General features: G+C 55.2%; 1 protein-coding gene and 1 long non-coding RNA gene across 5 annotated transcripts in view; one reads left to right on the top strand and one right to left on the bottom strand.

Annotated features, from left to right (window-relative positions):
- The window catches only part of OSGEP (O-sialoglycoprotein endopeptidase), a 32,291-nt gene extending 15,287 nt beyond the window's left edge, over nt 1-17,004 (top strand). For 2 of the 4 annotated variants that reach the window (XM_090130218.1, XM_090130217.1), the window contains 6 exons: nt 867-945; nt 4,073-4,138; nt 10,143-10,233; nt 12,134-12,209; nt 15,007-15,105; nt 16,909-17,004. In XM_090130218.1, the coding sequence (XP_089986344.1) occupies nt 867-945; nt 4,073-4,138; nt 10,143-10,233; nt 12,134-12,209; nt 15,007-15,105; nt 16,909-16,948 (451 nt within the window). In that variant the 3' untranslated portion in view covers nt 16,949-17,004. The remainder of the gene's footprint in view (nt 1-866; nt 946-4,072; nt 4,139-10,142; nt 10,234-12,133; nt 12,210-15,006; nt 15,106-16,908) is intronic. The other 2 variants (XR_016461338.1, XM_090130219.1) reach the window with 2 other exon arrangements.
- Nucleotides 361-22,992, bottom strand: LOC149913295 (uncharacterized). The gene is made up of 2 exons (XR_016461348.1): nt 22,903-22,992; nt 361-958 (listed from the first exon to the last, which is right to left on the bottom strand). It is a non-coding gene; the product is annotated as an uncharacterized LOC149913295 (long non-coding RNA).
- Between the last annotated feature and the right edge of the window lie 10 nt (nt 22,993-23,002).

The following is a 23,002-nucleotide window of genomic DNA, read 5'->3' as shown; positions in this document are numbered from 1 at the left end:
GCGTGTTCACGCGTGTTGTCACGCGTGTTCACGCGTGTGGGGTCCTACGTGGCCGTTTACTGTCGTGTCGTTGCGTGTTTGCTGTGTTTCCTCGCGTCTCCTCCCGTGCTCTCATCTTTTTCGTGTGTTTTCACGTGTTCTCACGTGTTCTCAAGCCTCCCGTTGCGCGCGGCCACGCGTGTCGTCACATGTGCTGTTGTATGTCGTCATGCCTCACGACGTATCGGGTGTCTTGGCGTGTTCTTGCGTGTTCTCGCGTGTCAGTCTTGTGTTGTTGTGCTTCCCGTAGCATCTGGTCACGCGTGTTATCGTATGTCATCACGCACGTCACAAACACGTCGTGTTTTCTGGCGTGTCCTCGCGTGTTCTCACATGTTGGCCGCGTGTTTTTGCGTGTCCTCACAGCTCTTGTCACATAGGGTCATGCATGTTGTCATATGTTGTCACACGTGTGGTCACGTGTTGTTACATGTGCCAACATGCCGTGTTCTCACATGTTGCTACGTGTTTTCGGCGTGTTTTCACGCGTTCCCTCTTCCTCCACGTGGCCACGCGTGTTGCTGGACATCGTCACGTGTGTGGTTGTGTGTCGTCACGTGTCACAGCGTGTTACGTTTCCCGACACGCTCTCACGTGTTCTCGCCCCTCTTCCATGCGTTCCCGCGCGTCTTCACGTGTTCTCCCGCCTTTTTTCACACGTGATCACACGTGTCTTCGCGTGTTGTCATGTCTGACGCGTCCTGCTGCGCTCTCACGTGTTTATTGCATGTTCCCACGTGTTCTCGTGCTTCTTACCACACGTGGTCACGCGTGTCGTCACGCGTGTGGTGGCGTGTCGTCACGCGTGTGGTGGCGTGTTGCTGCAGGGGAACACGGCTGCTGGAGCTGCCCTACGTGGTGAAGGGGATGGACGTGTCCTTTTCGGGGCTGCTGTCGCACATCGAGGTGAGCGCTGGCCCTTTAAGAGTCCCCAGGACCCCATAAGGGCCCCATGACCCCATAAGACCCCATAGGGACCAGAGTGACCCCATAGGATCCCATAGGGACCCCCTGACCCCATATGAACCTCAGTGACCCCATAGAGACTCCCTGACCCCATAGGAACCCATGGGGACCATGGTGACCCCATAGAGACCCCTTGACCCCATAGGATCCCATAGAGACCACAGTGACCCCATAGGGACCCCCTGAACCCATACGATCCCATAAGGATCCCCTGACCCCATAGGAACCTCAGTGACCCCATAGGGACTCCCTGACCCCATAGGAACCCATGGGGACCATGGTGACCCCATAGAGACCCCTTGACCCCATAGGATCCCGTAGAGACCACAGTGACCCCATAGGATCCCATACGGACCCCTGACCCCATAGGAACCTCAGTGACCCCATAGAGACTCCCAGACCCGATAGGAACTCATAGGGGCCACGGTGACCCCATAGGGACCCCTTGACCCCATAGGATCCCATAGGAACCATAGTGACCCCATAGGGACCCCCAAAACCCATACGATCCAATAGGGACCCCATGACCCCATAGGAACCTCAGTGACCCCATAGAGACTCCTTGACCCCATAGGACCCCATAGAGACCAGAGTGACCCCATAGGATCCTTAGAACCCCCTGACCCCATAGGAACCTCAGTGACCCCATAGAGACTCCCTGACCCCATAGGACCCCATAGGAGCCATAGTGACCCCATAGGGACCTCCTGACCCCATAGGAACCTCAGTGACCCCATAGAGACTCCCTGACCCCATAGGACCCCATAGGAACCATAGTGACCCCATAGGGACCTCCTGACCCCATAGGAACCTCAGTGACCCCATAGAGACTCCCTGACCCCATAGGAACCCATGGGGACCATGGTGACCCCATAGAGACCCCTTGACCCCATAGGATCCCATAGGAACCATAGTGACCCCATAGGGACCCCCTGAACCCATAGGATCCCATAGAGACCAGAGTGACCCCATAGGATCCCTTAAGAACCCCCTGACCCCATAGGAACCTCAGTGACCCCATAGAGACTCCCTGACCCCATAGGACCCCATAGGAGCCATAGTGACCCCATAGGGACCTCCTGACCCCATAGGAACCTCAGTGACCCCATAGAGACTCCCTGACCCCATAGGACCCCATAGGAACCATAGTGACCCCATAGGGACCTCCTGACCCCATAGGAACCTCAGTGACCCCATAGAGACTCCCTGACCCCATAGGAACCCATGGGGACCATGGTGACCCCATAGAGACCCCTTGACCCCATAGGATCCCATAGGAACCATAGTGACCCCATAGGGACCCCCTGAACCCATAGGATCCCATAGAGACCAGAGTGACCCCATAGGATCCCTTAAGAACCCCCTGACCCCATAGGAACCTCAGTGACCCCATAGAGACTCCCTGACCCCATAGGACCCCATAGGAACCATAGTGACCCCATAGGGACCTCCTGACCCCATAGGAACCTCAGTGGCCCCATAGAGACTCCCAGACCCTATAGGAACTCCTAGGGGCCACGGTGACCCCATAGGGACCCCTTGACCCCATAGGACCCCATAGGGTCCCTCTGACCCCATAGGATCCCATAGGAACCATAGTGACCCCATAGGATCCCATAGAGATCAGAGTGACCCCATAGAATCCCTTAAGAACCCCCTGACCCCATAGGAACCTCAGTGACCCCATAGAGACTCCCAGACCCTATAGGATCCTATAGGACCCCATAGGGACCTCCTGACCCCATAGGACCTCATAGAGACCAGAGTGACCCCATAGGATCCCATAGGGACTCCCTGACCCCATAGGAACCTCCGTGACCCCATAGGGACTCCTTGACCCCATAGGAACCCATAGGGACCAGAGTGACCCCATAGGGACCTCCTGACCCCATAGGATCCCATGGGGACCATGGTGACCCCATAGAGACCCCTTGTCTCCATAGGACCCCATAAAGACCACAGTGACCCCTAAGGACCCCCTGACCCCATAGGATCCCATAGGGACCCCATAGGACCCCATAGGAACCTCCGTGACCCCATAGTGACCCCATAGGGACCCCACCTGACCCCATGACCCTGTGACCTCTCATGACCCCATGTGACCCCATCTGACCCTGTCACCCTCTGACACCATGTGACCCCACCTGACCCCATGACCTTACATCACCCCATGACCCCTCGTGACCCCATATGACCCCGTCTGACCCCTGGTGACCCCACGTGACCCCGTCTGACCCCATGGCCCCACATGACCCCAGGTGACCCCCTGACCCCTCGTGACCCCGTGTGACCCCATGACCCCACGTGACCCCATTTGACCCCATGACCCCGCCCGACCCATGACCCCATGTGACCCTGTCTGACCCCATGACCCCATGTGACCCCACGACACCACCTGACCCCTCGAGACCCCATGACCCCACGTGACCCCATTTGACCCCATGACCCCACCTGACCCCTGGTGACCCCACCTGACCCCACCTGACCCCATGAACCCACGTGACCCCATTTGACCCCATGACCCCACCCGACCCCTTGTGACCCCACGTGACCCCACCTGACCCCATGACCCCACATGACCCCTGGTGACCCCACCATACCCTGCCTGACCCCGTGACCCCACGTGACCCCATGTGACCCCACTGACACCACCTGACCCCTCGTGACCCCACGTGACCCCTCGTGACCCCATGTGACCCCACTGACACCACCTGACCCCTCGTGACCCCATGTGACCCCATGACCCCCGTGACCCCATGTGACCCCGCCTGACCCCATGATCCTACGTGACCCCATGTGACCCCATGACCCCTCCTGACCCTGCCTGACGCCATGACCCCATGTGACCCCACTGACACCACCTGACCCCTCGTGACCCCACCTGACCCCACGTGACCCCATGTGACCCCTCGTGACCCCATGTGACCCCTCTGACACCACCTGACCCCTCGTGACCCCACGTGACCCTGTGACCCCACGTGACCCCTCGTGACCCCATGTGACCCCACTGACACCACCTGACCCCTCGTGACCCCACGTGACCCCGTGACCCCACGTGACCCCTCAGGCCCTGGCCCCATCCCTGCTGTCTTCGGGTGCCGCCACGGCTGAGGACGTCTGTCTGTCCGTCCAGGTGGGCGAGGAGCCTTTGTGGGGTCATTTTGGGGTCATTTGGGGGGATTTTGGGGTCATTTAGGGGGATTTGGGGTCATTTGGGGTCATTTAGGGGGATTTGGGGTCATTTGGGGTCAACTGTGAGGATTTGGGGTGGATTTGGGGTCATTTGGGGGATTTGGGGTCATTTTGGGGGTTGTTGGGGTCATTTATGGGGAATTTGGGGTCATGTGGGGTCATTTTGGGGTCAACTGTGAGGATTTGGGTGGATTTGGGGGCATTTGGGGGGGATTTTGGGTCATTTATGGGGATTTGGGGGGATTTGGGGTCATTTAGGGGGATTTGGGGTCACTTTGGGGGATTTGGGGTCATTTTGGGGGATTTGGGGTCATTTATGGGGGATTTGGGGTCATGTGGGGTCATTTTGGGGTCATTTGGAGGATTTTGGGAGGATTTGGGGTCACTTTGGGGGATTTTGGGGTCATTTATGGGGGTTTTGGGGTCATTTTGGGGGATTTGGGGTCGCTTGAAGCCATTTTGGGGTCAGCTGTGAGGATTTGGGGTGGATTTGGGGTCATTTTGGGGTGATTTTGAGGTCGTTTTGGGGGGATTTGGGATCATGTGGGGTCATTTTGGGGGATTTGGGGTCACTTTGGGGGATTTGGGGTCATTTGGGGTCATTTTGGGGTCAACTGTGAGGATTTGGGGTGGATTTGGGGTCATTTGAGGGGGGCTTTGAGGTCATTTTGGGGGGATTTGGGGTCATTTTGGGAGGATTTTGGGTCACTTTGGGGGATTTTGGGGTCATTTAGGGGGATTTGGGGTCATTTGGGGTCATTTTGGGGTCAACTGTGAGGTTTTGGGGTGGATTTGGGGTCATTTTGGGGGGTTTTGGGGTCATTTTGGGGGATTTTGGATCACTTTGGGGGATTTGGGGTCATGTGGGGTCATTTGGGGGTCAAATGTGAGGATTTGGGGTCACTTTGGGGGATTTTGGGGTCATTTTGGGGGTTTTGGGGTCATTTTGGGGGGATTTGGGGTCATTTGGGGTAAACTACGAGGATGTGGGGTGGATTTGGAGTCATTTGGGGGGGATTTTGGGGTCACTTTGGGGATTTTTGGGGTCATTTCGGGGTCATTAATGGGGATTTTGGGGCATTAATGGAGATTTTGGGGTCATTTTGGGGTCATTAATGGGGATTTTGGGGTCACTTTGGTGATTTTGGGGTCATTTGGGGGTCAGTAATGGAGATTTCAGGGATATTTTGGGGTCATTTTGGGGATTTTGGGGTCATTTTGGGGGGATTTGGGGTCATTTATGGGATTTTGGGGTCATGTGGGGTCATTTTGGGGTCAGCTGTGAGGATTTGGAGTGGATTTGGGGTCATTTTGGGGGGATTTTGGGGTCATTTTGGGGGATTTTGGGGGGATTTGGGGTCATTTAGGGGGATTTGGGGTCACTTTGGGGGATTTGGGGTCATGTGGGGTCATTTTGGGGTCAACTGTGAGGATTAGGGGTGGATTTTGGATCATTTTGGGGGGGATTTTGGGGTCATTTGGGGGGGATTTGGGGTCATTTATGGGGGTTTTGAGGGGATTTGGGGGAATTTGGGGTCATTTTAGGGTCAGCTGTGAGGACTTGGGGTGGATTTAGGGTCATTTTGGGGGGGGGTTGAGGTCATTTTGGGGGGATTTGGGGGGATTTGGGGTCATTTGGGGGGGGTTTGGGTCATTTATGGGGGTTTTGGGGTCATGTGGGGACATTTTAGGGTCAGCTGTGAGGATTTGGGGTGGATTTGGGGTCATTGTGGGGGGATTTTGGGGTCACTTTGGGGGATTTGGGGGGATTTGGGGTCATTTGGGGGATTCTGGGGTCATGTGGGGTCATTTTGGGGTCAACTGTGAGGATTTGGGGTGGATTTGGGGTCATTTTGGGGGGATTTTGGGGTCATTTTGGAGGGATTTTGGGGGGATTTGGGGTCACTTTGGGGGATTTTGGGGTCATGTGGGGTCATTTGGAGTCATTTTGGGGTCAGCTGTGAGGATTTGGGGTGGATTTGGGGTCATTTGGGGGGATTTTGGAGTCATTTGGGGGGGATTTGGGGTCATTTTGGGGTCATTTTGGGGTCATTTTGGGGGGATTTGGGGTCATGAGGTTTCATTTTAGGGTCAGCTGTGAGGACTTGGGGTGGATTTAGGGTCATTTTGGGGGGGGGGTGAGGTCATTTAGGGGGGATTTGGGGGATTTGGGGTCATTGGGGAAGGTTTGGGGTCATTTTGGGGGATTTGGGGTCATGTGGGGGCATTTTGGGGTCAGCTGTGAGGATTTGAGGTGGATTTGGGGTCATTTAGGGTGGATTTTGGAGTCATGTGGGGGATTTTGGGGTCATTTATGGGGGTTTTGGGGTCATTTAGGGGGATTTTGGGGTCATGTGGGGTCATTTTGGGGTCAAATGTGAGGATTTGGGGTCACTTTGGGGGATTTTGGGGTCATTTTGAGGGTTTTGGGGTCAATTTGGGGGATTTGGGGTCATTTGGGGTAAACTACGAGGATTTGGGGTGGATTTGGAGTCATTTGGGGGGGATTTTGGGGTCACTTTGGGGATTTTTGGGGTCATTTCGGGGTCATTAATGGGGATTTTGGGGCATTAATGGAGATTTTGGGGTCATTTTGGGGTCATTAATGGGGATTTGGGGGTCACTTTGGTGATTTTGGGGTCATTTGGGGGTCAGTAATGGAGATTTCAGGGATATTTTGGGGTCATTTTGGGGATTTTGGGGTCATTTTGGGGGGATTTTGGGTTCATTTTGGGGTCATTAATGGGGATTTTGGGTTCATTTGGGGGATTTTGGGGTCATTTGGGGGATTTTGGGGTCATTTTGGGGGATTTGGGGTCAATTGTGGGGGATTTTTGGGTCATTTGAGTGATTTTGCAATCATTAATGGGGATTTTGGGGACGTTTTGGGGTCATTAATGGGGAACTGGGGGACATTTTGGGGTCATGAATGGGGATTTGGAGGTCATTTGGGGGTCATTTTGGGGACATTTTGGGGTCATGAATGGGGATTTTGGGGTCATTTTGGGGGATTTTGGGGACATTTGGGGGTCATTTTAGGGGATTTGGGCTCATTTTGGGAATTTTGGGGTCATTTTGGGGGATTTTGGGGACATTTGGGGGTCATTAATGGGGATTTGGGGTCATTTTGAGGGGATTTTGGGGTCATTTTTGGGGATTTCGGGGACGTTTTGGGGTCATTTGGGGGGATTTGGGGTCAATTGTGGGGGATTTTGGGGTCATTTGAGTGATTTTGGGATCATTAATGGGGATTTTGGGGACATTTTAGGGTCATTTTGGGGGATTTTGGGGACATTTTGGGGTCATTCATGGGATTTTGGGGTCACTGTGCGGATTTTGGGGTCATTAATGGGGATTTTGGGGTCATTAATGTTCATTTTAGGGGACTTTGGGTCATTTTGGGGTCATTAATGGGGATTTGGGGGTCATTTTGGGGGATTTTGGGGTCATTTTGGGGTCATGAATGGGGATTTTGGGGTCATTTCAGGGTCATTTTAGGGTCATTAATGGGGATTTTGGGGTCATTTAGGGGGATTTGGGGTCAATTGTGGGGGATTTTGGGGTCATTTGAGTGATTTTGGGATCATTAATGGGGATTTTGGGGTCATTTTAGGGGATTTTGGGGTCACTTTGGGGATTTTGGGTTCATTTTGGGGGATTTGGTGTCAATTGTGGCGGATTTGGGGTCAATTGTGGGGGATTTCGGGGTCATTAATGGGGATTTTGGGTTCATTTTAGGGACATTTTGTGGTCATGAATGGGGATTTGGGGTCATTTTGGGGGATTTGGGGTCATTTTGGGGATTTGGGGGTCATTAATGGGGATTTTGGGGTCATTTTAGGGACATTTTGGGGTCATTAATGCAGATTTCAGAGATATTTTGGGGTCATTTTAGGGACATTTTGGGGTCATTTGGGGGTCATGAATGGGGATTTGGGGTCATTAATGGGGATTTTGGGGTCATTTTGGGGGATTTGGGGTCAATTGTGGGGGATTTTGGGGTCATTTGAGTGATTTTGGGGTCATTAATGGGGATTTCGGGGACATTTCAGGGACATTTTGGGGTCATTAATGGGGATTTTGGGGTCAATTCTGGGGGATTTTGGGGTCATTTGAGTGATTTTGGGGTCATTAATGGGGATTTTGGGGTCATTTTAGGGACATTTTGGGGTCATTCATGGCGATTTTGGGGACATTTTGGGGTCATTAATGGGGATTTGGGGTCATTTGGGGTCATTTTGGGGTCAACTGTGAGGATTTGGGGTGAATTTGGGGTCATTTTGGGGGGATTTGGGGTCATTTTGTGGTGGGTTTGGGGGTCATTTATGGGGATTTTGGGGTCATTTTGGGGATTTTGGGGTCATTTGGGGTCATTTTGGGGTCAGCTGTGAGGATTTGGGGTGGATTTGGGGTCATTTGGGGCGATTTTGGGGTCATTTGGGGGGATTTGGGGTCATTTGGGGGGGATTTGTGGTCACTTTGGGGGATTTGGGGTCATGTGGGGTCATTTTGGGGTCAACTGTGAGGATTTGGGGTCATTTTGGGGGGATTTTGGGGTCATTTTGGGGGGATTTTGGGTCATTTTGGGAGGATTTTGGGTCACTGGGGGATTTTGGGGTCATTAATGGGGATTTTGGGGTCATTTTGGGGGATTTGGGGTCAATTGTGGGGGATTTTGGGGTCATTTGAGTGATTTTGGGGTCACTAATGGGGATTTTGGGGACGTTTTGGGGTCATTAATGGGGATTTTGGGGTCATTTTGGGGGGATTTGGGTCAGTAATGGGGATTTTGGGGTCATTTTGGGGGGATTTGGGGTCATTACAGGGGATTTTTGGGCCGTTTTGGGGTCATTAATGGGGATTTTGGGGTCATTTTAGGGACATTTGGGGGTCATTAATGGGGATTTGGGGTCATTTTGGGGATTTTGGGGTCATTTTGGGGACTTTGGGTTCATTTGGGGGTCATTAATGGGGATTTTGGGGTCATTTTGCGCATTTTGGGGTCATTTTGGGGTCATTAATGGGGATTTTGGGGTCATTTTGGGGGGATTTGGGGTCATTACTGGGGATTTTGGGGACATTTTGGGGTCATTAATGGGGATTTTGGGGTCATTTTACGGGATTTTGGTGTCACTTTGGGGATTTGGGGGTCATTATTGGGATTTTGGGGACATCTTGGGGTCATTAATGGGGATTTTGGGGTCATTTGGGGTCATTTTGGGGTGAACTGTGAGGATTAGGGGTGGATTTGGGGTCATTTTGGGGGGATTTTGGGGTCATTTGGGGGGGATTTAGGGTCATTTAGGGGGATTTGGGGTCACACTGGGGATTTTGGGGTCATTAATGGGGATTTGGGGTCATTTTGGGGATTTTGGGTTCATTTGGGGGTCATTAATGGGGATTTTGGGGTCATTAATGGAGATTTGGGGTCACTTTGGGGATTTTGGGGTCATTTTCGGGGATTTGGGGTCAATTGTGGGGGATTTTGGGGTCATTTGAGTGATTTTGGGATCATTAATGGGGATTTTGGGGACATTTTGGGGACATTTTGGGATCATGAATGGGGATTTCGGGGACATTTTGGGGTCATTAATGGGGATTTGGGGTCATTTTAGGGACATTTTAGGGTCATTTTGGGGGAATTGAGGGACATTTTGTGGTCATGAATGGGGATTTGGGGTCATTTTGGGGGATTTGGGGTCATTTTGTGGCTTCGGTGTCACTTAGTGTGGCTTTGGGGTCACTTAGGGTGACTTTGGTGTCACTTTGTGGGATTTTGGCCTCACCACGTCTTTTTTGGGGCCACCCTGTTGCGTTTTGCGCGGGATTTTTAGGGTTTTTTGACGGGATTTTCCGTGCGTTGGGGATTTGGGGTTCGCCGGCGGGGTTTCGGGGTGACCTTTGACCTTTTTTTTGGGGTGGGGGGGGGGGGTTTTATGGGGTAGGAGACGGCGTTCGCCATGTTGGTGGAGGTGGCGGAGCGCGCCATGGCGCTCACACGGGCAACAGAGCTGCTCCTCGTCGGGGGCGTCGGATGTGGGTCGGGGCTTTGGGGTCAATGGGGGCAATGGGGGCAATGGGGGCAATGGGGGCATTGGGGGCATTGGGGGCAATGGGGGCAATGGGGGCAATGGGGGCAATGGGGGCATTGGGGGCATTGGGGGCAATGGGGGCAATGGGGGCAATGGGGGCAATGGGGGCATTGGGGGCATTGGGGGCAATGGGGGCAATGGGGGCAATGGGGGCAATGGGGGCATTGGGGGCAATGGGGGCAATGGGGGAAATGGGGGCAATGGGGGCAATGGGGGCAATGGGGGCATTGGGGGCAATGGGGGAAATGGGGTCAATGGGGGCAATGGGGGCAATGGGGGCAATGGGGGCATTGGGGGCAATGGGGGCATTGGGGGCAATGGGGGCAATGGGGGAAATGGGGGCAATGGGGGAAATGGGGGCAATGGGGGCAATGGGGGCAATGGGGGCAATGGGGGAAATGGGGGCAATGGGGGAAATGGGGGCAATGGGGGCAATGGGGGCAATGGGGGCAATGGGGGCAATGGGGGCAATGGGGGCAATGGGGGAAATGGGGGCAATGGGGGCATTGGGGGCATTGGGGGCAATGGGGGCAATGGGGGCAATGGGGGCAATGGGGGCATTGGGGGCAATGGGGGCAATGGGGGCAATGGGGGCAATGGGGGCAATGGGGGAAATGGGGGCAATGGGGGCAATGGGGGCATTGGGGGCAATGGGGGCAATGGGGGAAATGGGGGCAATGGGGGCAATGGGGGCAATGGGGGCAATGGGGGCAATGGGGGAAATGGGGGCAATGGGGGCATTGGGGGCAATGGGGGCAATGGGGGAAATGGGGGCAATGGGGGCAATGGGGGCAATGGGGGCAATGGGGGCAATGGGGGCATTGGGGGCAATGGGGGAAATGGGGGCAATGGGGGCAATGGGGGCAATGGGGGCAATGGGGGCATTGGGGGCAATGGGGGCATTGGGGGCAATGGGGGCATTGGGGGCAATGGGGGCAATGGGGGAAATGGGGGCAATGGGGGCAATGGGGGCAATGGGGGCATTGGGGGCAATGGGGGCAATGGGGGAAATGGGGGAAATGGGGGAAATGGGGGCAATGGGGGCAATGGGGGCAATGGGGGCAATGGGGGCATTGGGGGCAATGGGGGCAATGGGGGCAATGGGGGCATTGGGGGCATTGGGGGCAATGGGGGAAATGGGGGCAATGGGGGCAATGGGGGCATTGGGGGCAATGGGGGCAATGGGGGAAATGGGGGCAATGGGGGCATTGGGGGCATTGGGGGCATTGGGGGCAATGGGGGCAATGGGGGAAATGGGGGCAATGGGGGCATTGGGGGCATTGGGGGCATTGGGGGCATTGGGGTCAATGGGGGAAATGGGGGCAATGGTGTCAATGGGAGCTTTGGAGTCAATAGGGTGAATTGAAGACAATGGGGTCAATGGGGTCAATGGGGGAAATGGGGGCAATGGGGGCAGTGGGGGCAGTGGGGGTTGTAGGGTAAATGGGGGCTTTGGGGTCAACGGGGTCTGTGGGGTCAACGTGGCCATTGGGGTCTATGGGACAATGAGGTCCCTATGGGATCAATGGGGTCTATGGGGGAAATGGGGTGGCATTGGGGTCAGTGGGGTTTATGGGGTTTTTGGGGTCACATTGGGGTCTATGGTGTCTATGAGGCCATTGGGGTCTATGGGGTCAATGGGATCCCAATGGGATCAATGGGGTCTATGGGGGAAATGGGGTCGCATTGGGGTCTATGGGGCTTATGGGGCCAATGGGGTGCTGTTGGGGTCAGCGGGGTTTATGGGGTTTTTGGGGTCACATTGGGGTCTATGGGGCTTATGGGGTCAACGGGGTGCCGTTGGGGTCAGCGGGGTTTATGGGGTTTTTGGGGTGACCCCATAGGTAACGGCCGGCTGCAGGAGATGCTGGAGGTGATGTGCAGCTCCAGGGGGGCGCGGCTCTGCGCCAGCGATGACAGGTTGTGGGGTCAGGGGTTATGGGGTCAGGGGGGTTATGGGGTCAGGGGGGTTATGGGGTCAATGGGGGCAATGGGGGCATTGGGGGCATTGGGGTCAATGGGGGCATTGGGGTCTGTGGGGTCAATGGGGTTATGGGGTCGGGGTTATGGGGGAAGTGGGGTTATGGGGTTATGGGGTCAGGGGGTTATGGGGTCAATGCGGTTATGGGGTCACGGGGTTGTGGGGTCAATGGGGTTATGGGGTCAGGGGTTATGGGGTCAGGGGGGTCAGGGGGTCACGGGGTTGTGGGGTCAATGGGGTTATGGGGTCAGGGGTTATGGGGTCAGGGGGGTCAGGGGGTCATGGGGTTGTGGGGCCAATGGGGTTATGGGGTCAGGGGGGTCACGGGGGTTATGGGGTCGGGGTTGTGGGGTCAATGGGGGCATTGGCGTCTATGGGGTCAATGGGGGCATTGGGGTCAATGGGGGCAATGGGGGCATTGGGGTCTGTGGGGTCAATGGGGTTATGGGGTCAGGGGGTTATGGGGGAAGTGGGGTTATGGGGTTATGGGGTCAGGGGGTTGGAGGGTCATGGGGTTATGGGGTCGCGGGTTATGGGGTCGGGGTTATGGGGTCAATGGGGGCATTGGGGTCAGTGGAGTAAATGGGGTCGGGGTTATTGGGGAAGTGGGGTTATGGGGTCAGGGAGTTATGGGGTCTGGGGGGTTGTGGGGTCAATGGGGGCATTGGCATCTATGGGGTCAATGGGGGCAATGGGGTCAATGGGGGCATTGGGGTCTGTGGGGTCAATGGGGTTATGGGGTCAGGGGGTTATGGGGGAAGTGGGGTTATGGGGTTATGGGGTCAGGGGGTTGGAGGGTTATGGGGTTATGGGGTTGTGGGTTATGGGGTCAGGGGTTATGGGGGCAATGGGGGCATTGGGGTCAGTGGGGTCTATGGGGTCAATGCAGTTATGGGGTCACGGGGTTGTGGGGTCACGGGGTTATGGGGTCAGGGGTTATGGGGTCAGGAAGGTCATGGGGGTTATGGGGTCGGGGTTGTGGGGTCAATGGGGGCATTGGGGTCAGTGGGGTCAAGGAGTTATGGGGGAAGTGGGGTTATGGGGTTATGGGGTCAGGGGGTTGGAGGGTTATGGGGTTATGGGGTCGCGGGTTATGGGGTCAGGGGTTATGGGGTCAATGGGGGCATTGGGGTCAGTGGAGTAAATGGGGTCAATGGGGTTATGGGGTCAGGGGGGTTATGGGGTCAGGGGTTATGGGGTCGGGGGGGTCACGGGGGTTATGGGGTCGGGGTTGTGGGGTCAATGGCGGCATTGGGGTCAGTGGAGTAAATGGGGTCGGGGTTATGGGGGAAGTGGGGTTATGGGGTCAGGGAGTTATGGGGTCTGGGGGGTTGTGGGGTCAATGGGGGCATTGGCGTCTATGGGGTCAATGGGGGCAATGGGGTCAATGGGGGCATTGGGGTCAGGGGGTTATGGGGGAAGTGGGGTTATGGGGTTATGGAGTTATGGGGTCAGGGGGTTGGAGGGTTATGGGGTTATGGAGTCGCGGGTTATGGGGTCAGGGGTTATGGGGTCAATGGGGGCATTGGGGTCAGTGGGGTCTATGGGGTCAATGGGGTTATGGGGTCACGGGGTTGTGGGGTCAATGGGGTTATGGGGTCAGGGGGTTATGGGGTCAGGGGGGTTATGGGGTCAATGGGGGCAATGGGGTCAGTGGGGTCAATGGGGTTATAGGGTCAATGGGGTTATGAGGGAAGTGGGGTTGTGGGGTCAATGGGGTTATGGGGTCAGGGGGATATGGGGGAAGTGGGGTTATGGGGTCAGGGGGTTGTGGGGTCAATGGGGGGGCATTGGGGTCAATGGGGTTATGAGGTCACAGGGGTTATGGGGGAAGTGGGGTTGTGGGGTCACGGGGTTATGGGGTCAGAGGGTTGTGGGGTCAATGGGGACATCGGGGGAATTGGGGTCAGTGGGGTAAATGGGGTCAGTGGGGTCTCAGTGAAGTTAATGGGGTCTCAATGGGGTCAGTGGGGTTTCAGTGGGGTTAATAGGGTTTCAGTTGGTTCAGTGGAGCCAATGGGGTCTCATGGGTTCTTAATGGGGTCAGTGGGGTCTCAGTGGGGTCAGTGGGGTCTCAATGGGGTCAATGGGGTTTCAGTGGGTTCAATGGGGTCAATGGGATCTCAATGGGATCAGTGGGGTCTCAGTGGGGTCAGTGGGGTTTCAGTGGTGTTAATGGGGTCTCAATGGGATCAGTGGGGTCTCAGTGGGGTCAGTGGGGTTTCAGTGGTGTTAATGGGGTCTCAATGGGATCAGTGGGGTCTCAATGGGGTCAGTGGGGTCTCAGTGGGGTCAATGGGGTTTCAGTGGGTTCAGTGGGGTTTCAATGGGGTCAATGGGGTTTCAATGGGGTCAGTGGGGTCTCAATGGGGTCAGTGGGGTCTCAGTGGGATCAATGGAGTCTTAATGGGGTCAATGGGGTCTTAATGGAGTCAATGGGGGTTCAATGGGGTCTCAATGGGGTCAGTGGGGTTTCAGCGGGTTCAATCTGATCAGTGGGGTCTCAATGGGGTCAGTGGGGTCTCAATGGGGTCAGTGGGGTCTTAATGGGGTCAATGGGGTTTCAGTGGTGTCAGTGGGGTTTCAGTGGGGTTAATAGGGTTTCAGCTGGTTCAGTGGGGCCAATGGGGTCTCAATGGGTTCAGTGGGGTCTCAATGGGTTCAGTGGGGTCTCAGTGGGGTCAGTGGGGTCCCAGTGGGGCGGACGGGGTCTCAATGGGGTCAATATGGCCGCAGGTTCTGCGTGGACAACGGGGCGATGATCGCTCAGGCCGGCTGGGAGATGCTGCGCTGCGGGATGAGCACCGACATCCGCGACTCCGGGATCACGCAGAGGTGGGATTTGGGGTCGGGGGGGGACTTTGGGGTCGGGGGGGGCAGTGGGGGCAATGGGGGCAATGGGGGCAGTGGGGGCATTGGGGTCAATGGGGTCTATAGGGTCAATGGGGTCAATGGGGTCTATAGGGTCAATGGGGGCATTGGGGGCATTCGGGTCAATGGGGTCTATAGGGTCAATGGGGGAATTGGGGTCAATGGGGGCTTTGGGGTCAATGGGGGCAACGGGGGCATTGGGGTCAATGGGAACATTGGGGTCTATGGGGTCAATGGGGTCAATGGGGGCATTGGGGTCAATGGGGTCTATAGGGTCAATGGGGGCAATGGGGTCTATGGGGTCAATGGGGGCATTGGGGTCAATGGGGTCTATAGGGTCAATGGGGTCAATGGGTGCAACGGGGACATTGGGGTCTATGGGGTCAATGGGGGCATTGGGGTCAATGGGGTCTATAGGGTTAATGGGGGCAATGGGGGCATTGGGGTCAATGGGGACAATGGGGTCAATGGGGACATTGGGGTCAATGGGGGCATTGGGGTCAATGGGGTCTATAGGGTCAATGGGGGCAATGGGGTCTATAGGGTCAATGGGGGCAATGGGGTCTATAGGGTCAATGGGGTCAATGGGGGCATTGGGGACAATGGGGGCAATGGGGGCAGTGGGGTCGTTATGGGGAATAAAGAGGAAATTGGGGTCTATGGGGTCAATGGGATCAATGGGGACAATGGGGTCAATTGGGGTCAATGGGGGCTTTGGGGTCAATGGGGTCTATAGGGTTAATGGGGGCAATGGGGGCATTGGGGTCAATGGGGGCTTTGGGGTCAATGGGGACAATGGGGTCAATGGGGACATTGGGGTCTATGGGGGCATTGGGCTCAATGGGGTCTATGGGGTCAATGGGGTCAATGGGGTCTATGGGGGCAATGGGGGCATTGGGGTCAATAGGGTCTATAGGGTCAATGGGGTCAATGGGGGCAGTGGGGACAATGGGGGCAATGGGGGCATTGGGGTCAATAGGGTCAATGGGGTCCATGGGGTCTCAATGGGGTCAATAGGGTCAATCGGGACAGTGGGGTCAATAGGGTCAATGGGGACAATGGGGTCAGTGGGGTCTCAATGGGGTCAATAGGGTCAACGGGGTCTACAGGGTCAATGGGGACAATGGGGTCAATGGGGTCTCAATGGGGACAATGGGGTCAATAGGGTCAATGGGGACAGTGGGGTCAATAGGGTCAATGGGAACAATGGGGTCAATGGGGTTCATGGGGTCTCAATGGGGACAATGGGGTCCATGGGGTCTCAATGGGGTCAATGGGATCAATAGGGATATTGGGGTCAATGGGGACAATGGGGTCAATAGGGTCAATGGGGACAATGGGGTCATTGGGGTTCATGGGGTCTCAATGGGGTCAATAGGGTCAACGGGGTCTACAGGGTCAATGGGGACAATGGGGTCAATGGGGTCTGCAGGGTCAATGGGGACAATGGGGTCAATGGGGTCTCAATAGGGTCAATGGGGTCAATAGGGTCAATGGAGGCCATGGGGTCAATAGGGTCAATGGGGTTTACAGGGTCAATGGGGACAATGGGGTCAATGGGGTTCATGGGGTCTGAATGGGGTCAATGGGGTCAATAGGGTCAATGGAACAATGGGGTCAATGGGGTTCATGGGGTCTCAATGGGGTCAATGGGGTCAATGGGGTCAACGGGGTGAATGGGGCCATTGGGGTCAGTGGGGGCGTTATGGGGTCTAAAGGGGACATTGGGGTCAATGGGGCCGCAGTGACACCCTGCTGTCCGCTCAGGTACCGCACGGATGAGGTGGAGGTCATGTGGAGGGACTGACCTTTGACCTTCGACCTTCGACCTTTGACCCCAATGAAGCTCGGCTTTCCCCCCCAGCTCCGCCTCCGTGTCGTCATTGGGGTCAACGGGGGCTTTGGGGTCACTGGGGGCAATGGGGGCAGTGGGATACGGCTGCTTGTGGGGCAACGGGGCTGGCTGCCCCATAGAGACCCATAGGGACCCATAGAGACCCATAGAAACTCATAGGGACCCATAGGGACCCATAGAGCCCCATAGAGACCCATAGAGACCCATAGGGACCCATAGAGACCCATAGAGACCCCACAGAGACCCATAGGGACCCATAGGGATCCATAGGGGCCCATAGAGACTCATAGGGGCCCATAGAGACTCATAGGGACCCATAGAGACCCATAGAGACCCATAGGGACCCATAGAGACCCATAGAGACCCATAGGGACCCATAGAGACCCATAGAGACCCATAGGTACCCATAGAGACCCATAGAGACCCATAGGGACCCATAGAGACCCATAGGGACACATAGAGACCCATAGAGACCCATAGGGACCCATAGAGACCCATAGGGACCCATAGAGACCCATAGAGACCCATAGAGACCCATAGGGACCCATAGGGACCCATAGAGACCCATAGAGACCCATAGGGACCCATAGAGACCCATAGGGACACATAGAGACCCATAGAGACCCATAGGGACCCATAGAGACCCATAGGGACCCATAGAGACCCATAGAGACCCATAGGGACCCATAGAGACCCATAGAGACCCATAGGGACCCATAGAGACCCATAGGGACCCATAGGGACCCATAGAGACCCATAGAGACCCATAGGGACCCCATAGCGACCCATAGGGACCCCATAGCGACCCATAGAGCCCCATAGAGACCCATGGAGCCCCATAGCGACCCATAGGAACCTCATAGGATACAATGGACCGCATAGAGACCACATGGAAACGCATAGGGACCCATAGAGACTCCATAGAGACCCTATAGTGCCCCAGACATACATAGAGACCCCACAGAGACCCATAGATACCCCATAGAGACCCCATAGGGACCCATAGAGACCCCATAGGGACCCATAGAGACCCATAGGAATATATAGAGAGCCATGGAACCCCATGAGATCCCATAGAGCCCCACAGAGACCCCATAGAGACCCATAGGGACCCATAGGGACCCATAGAGACCCATAGGGACCCATAGAAACCCCATAAGACCCCATAGCAATCCATAGAGCCCCATAGTGACCCAGAAAGACCCATAGAGTCCCATAGAGACCCATAGGAACACATAGGAACACATTGAGACCCCATAAGGACCCATAAAGGCCATAGAGACCCCATAGAGACCCATAGGGACCCCATAAAACCCCATAGCTACCCATAGAGACCCATAGAGTCCCATAGTGACCCATAAAGACCCACAGAGACCCATAGAGACCCATAGGGACCATAGCGACCCATAGGGACCCATAGGGACTAATAGAGACCCCATAGAGACACATAGGGACCCACAAAAACCCCATAGAGGCCCACAGTGACCCATAGAGACCCATAGAGCCCCATAGAAACCCTACAGAGACCCCATAGGAACTCATAAGGAACTATAGAGACCCATAGGGACCCCATAGAGACCTCTATGGGTCCTTATGGGGTCTCTATGGGGCTCTATGGGTCCCTGTGGATCTCTATGAGTCTCTATGGGGTCCTATGGGACTCTATGGGTCTCTATGGGTCTCTGTGGGTCTCTATGGGTCCCTATGGGTCCCTATGAGTTCCTATGGGGTCTCTATGGGGCTCTAATGGTCCCTATGGGGCCCTATGGGGTCTCTATGGGTCGCTATGGGTCTCTATGGGTCCCTATGGGTCCCTATGAGTTCCTATGGGGTCTCTATGGGGCTCCATGGGTCTCTATGGGTCTCTATGGGTCCCTATGGGTCTTTATGGGTCCCTATGGGTCTTTATGGGTTGCTATGGGTCCCTATGGGTCTCTATGGGTCGCTATGGGGTTTTATGGGGTCACTCTGGGTCTCTCTGGGTCTCTATGGGTCCCTATGGGGTCCTGTGGGTCCCTATGGGTCTCTATGGGTCCCTATGGGGTCCTGTGGGTCTCTCTGGGTCTCTATGGGTCCCTATGGGGTCTCTATGGGTCTCTATGGGGTCTGTGTGGGGTCTCTATGGGTCTCTATGGGTCGCTATGGGGTTTTATGGGGTCTCTCTGGGGCTCTATGGGTCCCTATGGGGCGCAGCAGAGGGGGCGTGGTTATGCAAATGAGGCCACACGTTGACCACGACCCAGAGGTCCGAAAGGGGGCGTGGCCAAGTCGATGACGTCACGACAGGGAGGCGGAGCCGAACGTCGATTGGACGTCGATGGGGGGGGGGCGAGAAAGGGGGCGTGGCCTTGAGCTGAGGTGGGCGTGGCTACAGAGAGGGGGCGTGTTCCAGCGTCTCGCCCACAGCCAATCCGGTCGCGGCGTTGGTCGGGGGGGCGTGGCCTCGGCGCCATGGCGGGGATGGGGGCGGGGCAACGGTAACGGGAGAGATGGTGGGAAAGGGAGGAGGGCGGGGCTTAGCGGGGACACGCCCACTTCCGGTCGCGTGGCCACGCCCTCTCCCATCAATGGGGGCAAATGGGGACCCCATAAGGGGCACTGAGACCCCATAAGTGGTATTGAAACCCCATAAGTGACACTGGGGGACACTGATGACCCCATAAGCGGCAATGAGACCCCATAAGTGGTATTGGGGTCATTGGAGACCCCATAAGGGGCACTGAGACCCCATAAGAAACATTGAGATCCCATAAGTGGCATTGATGGCCCCATAACTGGCACTGAGACCCCATAAGTGACATTGGGGTCATTGGGGACCCCATAAGTGGCACTGAAACCCCATAAGTGGCACTGAGACCCCATAAGTGACTTTGGGGTCATTGGGGACCCCATAAGTGACACTGGGGGACACTGATGACCCCATAAGCGGCACTGAGACCCCATAAGTGACATTGGGGGACACTGATGACCCCATAAGTGACACTGAGACCCCATAAGTGACATTGATGGCCCCATAAGCGGCACTGAAACCCCATAAGTGACATTGGGGTCATTGAGACCCCATAAGTGACACTGGGGGACACTGAGACCCCATAAGTGACATTGGGGTCATTGAGACCCCATAAGCCGCACTGAGACCCCATAAGTGACACTGGGGGACACTGATGACCCCATAAGTGGCACTGAGACCCCATAAGTGACTTTGGGGTCATTGGGGACCCCATAAGTGGCACTGAGACCCCATAAGTGACACTGGGGGACACTGAGACCCCATAAGCCGCACTGAGACCCCATAAGTGGCATTGAAACCCCATAAGTGACATTGGGGTCATTGAGACCCCATTACTGGCAACAATGGGGACCCCATAAGTGACATTGGGGACCCATAAATGACATTGGGGTCATTGAGACCCCATAAGTGACATTGAGACCCCATAAGTGTCATTGAAACCCTATAAGTGACACTGGGGTCATTGGGGACTTCATACGTGGCACTGAGACCCCATAAGTGACATTGGGGACCCCATAAGTGACATTGAGACCCCATAAGTGACATTGGGGTCATTGGGGACCCCATAAGCCACACTGAAACCCCATAAGTGACAATGGGGTCATAGGGGACCCCATAAGTGGCATTGAAACCCCATAAGTGGCACTCGAGGACTTTGGGGACCCCATAAGTGGCATTGAGACCCCATAAGTGACACTGGGGACCCCATAAGTAACACTGGGGTCATTGAGACCCCATAAGTGACGCTGGGGGACATTGAGACCCCATAAGTGGCACTGAGACCCCATAAGTGACACTGGGGTCATTGGAGACCCCATAAGCAACATTGGGGACCTCATAAGTGACATTGAGACCCCATAAGTGACATTGGGGTCATTGAGACCCCATAAGTGACACTGGGGGACACTTAGACCCCATAAGTGACATTGGGGTCATTGAGACCCCATAAGTGGCACTGAGGCCCCATAAGTGACACAGGGGGACACTGATGACCCCATAAGTGGCACTGAAACCCCATAAGTGACATTGGGGTCATTGGGGACCCCATAAATGATACTGAGACCCCATAAGAGGCATTGGGGGACACTGATGACCCCATAAGCGGCACTGAGACCCCATAAGAGGCATTGGGGGACACTGATGACCCCATAAGCGGCACTGAGACCCCATAAGTGTCATTGATGGCCCCATAAGTGGCACTGAAACCGCATAAGTGACACTGGGGTCATTGAGACCCCATAAGTGGCATTGAAACCCCATAAGTGGCACTGGGGACATTGGGGACCCCATAAGTGACACTGCGACCCCATAAGAGACTTTGGGGTCATTGAGACCCCATAAGTGGCATTGGGGACCCCATAAGCCGCACGGAGACCCCATAAGTGACACTGATGACCCCATAAGTGACACTGGGGTCATTGAGACCCCATAACTGTCACTGACACCCCATAAGTGACACTGGGGACATTGGGGACCCCATAAGCAACATTGGGGACCCCATAAGTGGCACTGAGACCACATAAGTGACTTTGGGGTCATTGGGGACCCCATAAGTGGCATTGAGACCCCATAAGTGGCACTGAAACCCCATAAGTGACATTGGGGTCATTGAGACCCCATAAGTGGCACTGAAACCCCATAAGCCGCACTGAGACCCCATAAGTGACATTGGGGGACACTGAGACCCCATAAAGGGCACTGAGACCCCATAAGTGACATTGAGATCCCAGAAGTGGCACTGAGACCCCATAAGTGACACTGATGACCCCATAAGTGGCATTGAGACCCCATAAGTGACACTGATGACCCCATAAGTGACACTGGGGGACATTGAGACCCCATAAGTGGCACTGAGACCCCATAAGTGACACTGGGGTCATTGGAGACCCCATAAGCAACATTGGGGACCCCATAAGTGGCATTGAGATCCCATAAGTGGCATTGGGGGACACTGAGACCCCATAAGTGGCACTGAGACCCCATAAGTGACATTGGGGTCATTGAGACCCCATAAGTGGCATTGGGGACCTCATAAGTGACATTGAGACCCCATAAGTGACATTGGGGTCATTGAGACCCCATAAGTGGCATTGGGGACCCTATAAGTGACTTTGGGGTCATTGGGGGACCCCATAAGTGACACTGAGACCCCATAAGTGACATTGAGACCCCATAAGTGACACTGAAACCCCATAAGCCGCACTGAGACCCCATAAGTGACACTGGGGTCATTGGAGACCCCATAAGCAACATTGGGGACCCCATAAGTGGCACTGAGACCCCATAAGTGACACTGGGGGTCACTGATGACCCCATAAGCCGCACTGAGACCCCATAAGTGGCATTGAGACCCCATAAGTGACACTGGGGTCATTGAGACCCCATAAGCCGCACTGAGACCCCATAAGTGACATTGGGGGACACTGATGACCCCATAAGCAGCACTGAGACCCCATAAGTGACACTGGGGTCACTGAGACCCCATAAGTGGCACTGAAACCCCATAAGTGGCACTGAGGCCCCATAAGTGACGTTGAAACCCCATAAGTGACACTGAGAGCCCATAAGCCACACTGAGACCCCATAAGTGACATTGGGGTCATTGAGACCCCATAAGTGGCACTGAGACCCCATAAGCCGCACTGAGACCCCATAAGTGACACTGAGACCCCATAAGTGACTTTGGGGTCATTGAGACCCCATAAGTGGCATTGAAACCCCATAAGTGGCACTGGGGACATTGGGGACCCCATAAGCCGCACTGAGACCCCATAAGTGACACTGATGACCCCATAAGTGACACTGATGACCCCATAAGTGCCCCCCGGATCCTGGGAGACCCCAAACCCTTTAATTTTCCCCTCCCCCCCCACCCCCATAAAAAAAAACTCCCCACCTCTGGGCGGTATCCCGAAACCCGGAAGTGCTGAGAACCGGATGTGCTGACAACACAAAGCGGAAGTGGCGACAACCGGAAGTGCTGACCGAGACGAGGC

The sequence above is a fragment of the Phasianus colchicus genome, chromosome 39 (assembly GCF_987193195.1).
Source record: "Phasianus colchicus chromosome 39, bPhaCol1.hap1.1, whole genome shotgun sequence".
In the NCBI taxonomy this organism is placed as follows: domain Eukaryota; kingdom Metazoa; phylum Chordata; class Aves; order Galliformes; family Phasianidae; genus Phasianus; species Phasianus colchicus.
This window is presented reverse-complemented; position numbering and strand designations above follow the sequence as displayed.